Here is a 7,265-nt window from a genome sequence, read left to right on the forward strand (position 1 = left end):
AGAGAGAGAGTCGTAGATTTTATCAAATTCAATTTTTTAAATGAAATTTTATTATAAAAATATTTTTGCAGATTATTTGACAAATGGTAACATTGTGGATTCACCATACAAAAGCGGGCAAACAAACGGTAATAAGGGAACTTTGATTGTACATAGTCAGCAAAGGGTAAGTTAATGAAGCCACTGAATGCAAATTTTTCTTATTGCACGAAAAATTAACATTCGCGTGAAAAGTTATGAGAACTGAAAAATCAGGCTTGAATTTATGAAAATGGAATATAAGTTTAAAGTTTTCCAATTATCAAGAATTCCTTAGAACAATTTGTGTGTGTATAATAAAAAGTTGTTTTGATTCTCCGAGAATTATTTCAGGGATAAAACAAATCATTTTAATAAAAATGATTTGTTTTATCCCTGATAAATATCTTTTTGATCTTTGTGATCATATTGTGACTTTCTACTAAATGCGCATGATTTTTATTTGACTTCTCTTGCAGCAACCAGAACGGCAGATTGTCAAGGTAAGAAGTACGTGATATTGTTTGCATTTTTTCGTGTGAATTAAAATAATTATTTTTTATATAACGGGAAAACTAAATAAATCTCAGGAATAATTGTGTCAATGTCATGCAACTTAAGAGAGACATCACTACATGTCGCATTCAGTGAAACAAAATTTGATAAACGAATTCAAAGTGTCGTTATTTGCATTTTAATTTACTTTAACATTAAGTATTTTTCTTCTGTTTCATGAAAGTATTAACCATGATTGAGTGCTGTGTATTTACTAATGTGTAATAGGTCGCTCTGATGGAGACTGGAAACTGGCAAGAGATATCTCCGGAAGTAAGTAAATATATGTAATGTTATTTTTATCTTTATATAAATGAAATTTTATGATGGCAACAAACAATTGATTTTGCATCTACTTGTATAACTTTTCCATAATACTGTCTGTGCAGCACGGAACAAAAGATGTCAATGCTATCTCAGGACCAGAAAGCACGCCTAATTCCTCCAATTCAGAAGGTAAGAATTTTGAAGTGATTAAAATTCCAATCCACGAAAATTAATGATAAATATAATATATAAAATTATAATTTTATGTTAAGTATGTGTCACATCTCAAAGCATTATTGGAATATGAAAATTTCATACATTGTTTTATTATTACTTCTGAGTATTGGTATAAAATTTGAATACAATTCTCTTATACTGCTTTAGAAGTTATTTAATTTTTTCTTATTGCGTTTAGCGTGTATTTATTCTTATCGTATTGCAGTAATTTGTAATCAACAACATTTATATTTTGTGTAGAGAGAGGAAGAGCACGAAGAAAACGACGTGATTTCTTTGGAACCATAAAAAAACGACTGAGTCGATCTAAAACGAGAAGCAGATCAGTGGGTCCTGAAGGAGAAATTAATCACGAAGACGCTCATTCGAGATCCATATCTGCCGACAGAGCTCACGACCCTGGATCTGGTAAGATTTCAATATACCTCTCCCCCATCCACCACATCTCTTCCAGTATTCTTTTTTATAAATTAAATTAATTGTTGTCAAGTCTACAATAACATATAATTTTTGTTGCAAGTTGACATTTGTTTAATGATTGTGTGTTTGATATTTAGTGTATGTGTTTAAAAAAGTCTGTTCGATTGCGATTGATGTAAATATCTCCGTATAAAGGAGATCTATTGAAGAGATTAGTCTTATTTATAGTTCGTTTTTCGATTGTATTGTATTATTACTCACTTGTACACGCTCTGTCTTGCTCACGTGTGCGTAACTCTCACGGTATCCGACTTTAATTGGTAAGTATTGTTAGCAAGAAAGAACGAAAACTTTGCTTTTCAGATAAAGTCGATAATATAATTGATAAGCGTTAATAAATTTGAAAAATGACCTTATTTCTAGATCTCATTTACAGATTTAATAACATTAACAATAGTTTACTTAGAAAAAATTTGATTATTCATATTTAATTTATCATTATAATTTGTCACAATTACAAATGTTCCGCGCTTACTATATGTTAATAAAACATACGGTTTCTACCAATTGTGCTTAACGAAAGTCGAGTCCATTTTTTTTTATTAATATATAATTTATTTATTTTTGCGCTTCAAAAGTTACTTTTTTATTCTTTCATCTTAGTGAATGTATGTTTTTTATTCTTTCATCATTAGTGAATGTATATCTGATACGAATTAATCTTCTTTTTGTAGTTCATCTATCGGTACCAGAACAATCGAGACGATCAAGTTTGAGTGAAGCTTCGGGTATAAGCGGAACATCTACGAGAACATACGTCAATGAAGCTTCCACGCTTGTTCTCGAAACTTTGGAGAACGGTATAAAGAAGTAAGTTTACTCTCTCTTCAAGTAATTCCTTCTCTCTCTCTCTCTCTCTCTCTCTCTCTCTGTAGAAGAAAGCATATATGTTTTTACACCTTTTTATATATCTTCTATAATTTTAGACATTACCTCGTACCACTTTCTCTCGCACAGAAAAGTAAATGGAGAAAAAAAGGGATAAAGCTGCACATATTTAACGATCATACATTTATCGCCAAGCACATGGCAGGGTAAGTTGTAATCATCTTGCCGACAACATTATTATATCGTTACTAGTACTACAATTGTTGATACGATATATATATATTGTTTAATCAATATATGTATCGCAAATAAATTGGATAGAATACGATTGTCGGCTATAGTGTGATTATGCCATTGAATTGCTCAACATATACGAAAAATATAATTAAAATTTTATAATTGTAAAGTAAACTTTGTTTTTAGAGGAACAGTTTGCGAAATATGTAAAAGAACTCTTGCACGAAGGCTCGGTAAGCAGGGTTACGAATGTAGGGATTGTCAGATGAAGTGTCACAAACACTGTCACGTGAAAGTCGATACGACATGTCCTACATCCACTATCCAAAGTATCGAGTTGTGAGTATCCAAAATCTTAATGTTATCATCATTTTAAATATTAAGCTAAATATTCCCAAGTTTCAAGATGAAAATGTAGAGTCTCGTTATATTTACAATTAAATTCTCAAAAAATTTTCAAACATTATTACAAATTATGTTTTATTTATTTTTATAATAAATTTACGATACATGTCCTAATACAATTTTTTTCGCGTAAGGTCCTTACTGCCAGTACTGAGCGAATAGGATAGGTAAGACTTTGAAAATTTAGAAATGAGTGAATTTGCTATAAATGGTATCGCGCATGAGGAAGTGCCTGTCCCCAATAGATTGATCGACGTCTTATCTGCTTGTGAAAATGCATTAATTCTGCTTGCTCCTATTCTTTAACCGAGTTTTTCGTCCTGGTTATACATATATGTATATCACCGAGATTAATCGAAAAGTATCTTTTGAAAATGTTATTGTCGATAAAGCACGACTGAATGCATAATATATATATGTATCATATGTAATTATTATCTCTATTTTTCTTATTTGAACCAGAATTCAGAGAATAATCTTACCCACTAATATTTATGATTTTTAGGATGTGCATCAAGGTTCCTCCACTCGAACGAAAACCTTCTATGCTTCTATGTTCGCGATAATGTCGCGATACATTAAATTTCGGACATGCGACTTATTTTTCAACTTAAGACAACACAATGATGATCGTAATCCATTTCTAAAAGTTTCATATCTGTCACGTTTTAGTTCTTCCATATTCGAGATGAAAAGATTACACTATAGATTTACAAAAAAATATATTTTTTTTAATTATTTTGATCAGATAAGATGTTTCTTATAGATTTTTGGATACATCGAAAACGATGCCAAATTTCAGCACGTCACAGGCTTCCAAAATAATCCAAATTTAATGTATCAAAAATGGCTTTTTTGCGACATTAACATTTTTTTAATAAAAAAAAAAAAGATTAACATTACTTTGAAATTCTGAGCAGAAATTGTAAATGTATTGTTCATTTCCTAAAATTTCTTTAAAGTTCAATACTTTATTAGCCATGTTATGAAGAATTCAAATACAGAATTTTCTTAAAGAAGCTTAACTTTTTTTTGCAAAATAATGTTAAATATTGTAAAAAAATCATTTTCGAAAATGGCAGGATCTATTTATTAAATGTCAATTATTTCAGAAAACTGATATGCTGGAGAAATTTGATTTGCAGCACTGCACATAATTAGACGCGTTTTCAGTGTTTTCATTCCAAAATCTACAAGATGTATCTTGTCCAAAGTAATTTTTTGCTGTAAACTAGCATAATTCAAGCTATGTATTCTTCAATATTTGACAAACAGAAGATGATACGTTTGCATTGACGTAAATGGAATTAGATCTGTTATTAGAATGCGAAAATTTGTTAAATTTAATTTTAGGTACAAATTATGTTCCATAAATTATGAATTTGTTTTGTAAAAAGTAAATGAATTATAAACGTTAAGATAAGAATTTATTTTGCAAAGTTAAAATCCTCTCATTATATGTTTAGAGTATCAAAGGATCAAATTTTGCAGAATAAATTATATATCATTTCTACTGCGCTTTAACCAATCGATCTTTTACATTGATCGTCACGTCTTCTACATTACACGAGAGTAATGAAGCCGATCTTGAAATCAAAATTTGAAAAATATGCTTTCGTATAATACGCATAAAACTTACGAAACATATTCGCTCGTACACTCTCTGTACACAGTTATCTAGCTTCCAATAATGGTAATGTTAAAAGCTCACGCTTCATCATTGAGCATCTAATTTCGTCCAAAAAAAAAAACATTACAGAGTAAAATTCGATTATATTACTTTTTTTATTAAAATAGCTAAAATGCGATACAATATTATATTTTAAGATATATATATATATGTGTGTGTGTGTGTGTGTGTGTGTGTGTGTGTGTGTGTGTGTATGTGTGTGTATATATATGTATACACTGTAAAAAAGTAATGTGCAATTACATATGAGCAACAAATGTAAAAATCATACGATTTATAAAATATGTATACATTTGTGTATATGGGAAGTATAGTCTGTAAACAATTTAACGTATGAATTGAAATTCTACTATTTATAAGAAGAACATCACGTAGTGTGCGGGTACGTGGTATATAATTTGCCGATAATTGCATAAAATAACTAATAAAATAATGATATTAATGATAAATATAATCACGTTAACAATCTTTATGATAGTAATATAATAACCATGAGAATAATATTAATAACGATAACAGAAAATGATGATAAAAAATATACTCAAATTATTATATCTAGCTATGTTAAATTTGTTTAATTTTCTCTCACATTTAGCACAAACATTTACCAACTATGTACCTGTATATTTTTGCCTTAATATAAATACGCGTGTTTACGCAATTTACACGTCGGAAAACGACGAGGCTGTCTTATGTTGGTTACCGCATTCACGATGATGAAAAGCGAGTCATCTTAATAAAAATTCTATCGAATGTACGTCCATATAGACAAACTCGAATATTATATATTGCAGATTTAAATTACATAAATGAATACATATATAAGTAAGCGCTTTTGATGCTTTCAGTTTAATTTCAATTGATAATATTAGAAATTTTCTAACAATAAGAGGAATAGCCAATATCAATTTACATCAATTTCTTATATTTTAAATATCTTGTATGAAGATACACTTGATTATTAATAACACATTATGGAAATAATACTGGAAATAATCGAGATTCTTTCCATTTTGAGTATTCATAATTTTTAAATTGCGAAATGTGTGTAATTAAACTTGGATAATTAGACGCGAAAAGAATATTACAAACATACATAGATTTTTAGAATTTCGCAGCAATTCCTCAATTACACTTTGTACAAAATAAAAGAAAAAGCCTTTTTCGGATATTGAACAGTAGCAAGATATATAAAAAAGAAACATTAATTAAATTATATACTATGATGAATTATATACTTGAATTATATATAGACTCTCTCATAGATTTCTATTGTACATCTCGCTATACATCTCGCTATAATAAATAATCGTCGGAGTACAAAATACAAACAAAATGCAATCAAAATGCAAACAAAAATTAACGTCAAATTTAGGCACGTTAATTTATTTCGATATATTGCAATGTATTTACACGCACGCACGCACGCACGCACACACACGCGCACGCACGCACACACACACACACACACACACACACACACACACACAAAACACACAGAGAGAGAAATGATCTTAGAAAGTTAGTAAGTTAAATTTTTGCAAAAAGTTTAATAATTAATGGAAGCATGGATTTTGTTTTCTTATTGTATTTTTATACTTACATTTTAAAGAACGTACACGCAGCATCCTAATTTCATTAATAATCTTGTAGACTCAACTAAGCTGCAAACCCCATTGATGAGTTTCGTAATCAGCGAATAACGAACGAATGATGCTAAACAAAAAGTGGCAATTATAGAAATAGACGTGTCGATCGTTAATCGACTAATACATACGCATACATCGAGAAAACGCAGTATAAATCGAATCGAATTCGAATTCAATTTTTCCTGTATACATACAGGCTGTGAAATATATATTCTTACAATTTTAGCACATTTATGTCATTTATGATGGCAAGTCACGTTTTATGCGTGGGTTGTATCCACAGGCGCGAATCTATACCTTATCAAGTTGAAAATGCAGAAGTATAATAGAGCTACAACACTCTCTGTATATCTATCTTCATTAAAATTTCTTACGCATTGTTAAAGAATTAATATTAAAGATACGTCTAAACAATATATAAATATTATTTAATATATGATTCTTTATTTTATTAATTTAATACGTCATAATACGAAAGAGAAAAAAGAAACAGAGATAAAATCGACGAAGGGAATATGTGTGTATTTTTCTATATATGTACATACATCTTCAATATTTTGCATCTACATATATGACGTATATAAGTGCAAGAAATTTCAATTACTTTATTATGTCAGAAATACAGTAAAATTAAAAAGAAATATTATATACATGATATACATGTATCTTTGAAGCATTCTCACGAAAAGTTTCTCTCAAAGAATTTATCGGGATTTTCGTCTTTTTTTTCTGCCTGTGAATTTATTAATATATATATATATAGATTTATAGAGAATCAACTATTAAAGATTTATAATCATTAGTTACAATCAACTAATAATAATTACTAGAACGCTTATAAATACTTGATAAAAGTGACACCAATTGTCAATTTTTACACAAATAACCGTATATATATA

The 7,265-nt window shown here is 29.1% G+C and overlaps 1 protein-coding gene across 4 annotated transcripts in view; it reads left to right on the top strand.

The window, feature by feature from the left end:
• LOC108685184 overlaps positions 1–3,870 on the top strand; it is a 9,933-nt gene extending 6,063 nt beyond the window's left edge. For 2 of the 4 annotated variants that reach the window (XM_018189861.1, XM_018189863.1), the window contains exons 8-16: positions 72–166; positions 498–521; positions 802–846; positions 963–1,029; positions 1,318–1,485; positions 2,232–2,367; positions 2,484–2,591; positions 2,809–2,961; positions 3,533–3,870. In XM_018189861.1, the coding sequence (XP_018045350.1) occupies positions 72–166; positions 498–521; positions 802–846; positions 963–1,029; positions 1,318–1,485; positions 2,232–2,367; positions 2,484–2,591; positions 2,809–2,961; positions 3,533–3,593 (857 nt within the window). In that variant the 3' untranslated portion in view covers positions 3,594–3,870. Of the gene's footprint in view, positions 1–71; positions 167–497; positions 522–801; positions 847–962; positions 1,030–1,317; positions 1,486–2,231; positions 2,368–2,483; positions 2,592–2,808; positions 2,962–3,161; positions 3,195–3,532 lie in introns of all 4 variants that reach the window. The other 2 variants (XM_018189862.1, XM_018189865.1) reach the window with 2 other exon arrangements.
• Positions 3,871–7,265: the final 3,395 nt, after the last annotated feature.

This window comes from Atta colombica, unplaced genomic scaffold (genome assembly GCF_001594045.1).
Source record: "Atta colombica isolate Treedump-2 unplaced genomic scaffold, Acol1.0 scaffold146, whole genome shotgun sequence".
Taxonomy (NCBI): domain Eukaryota; kingdom Metazoa; phylum Arthropoda; class Insecta; order Hymenoptera; family Formicidae; genus Atta; species Atta colombica.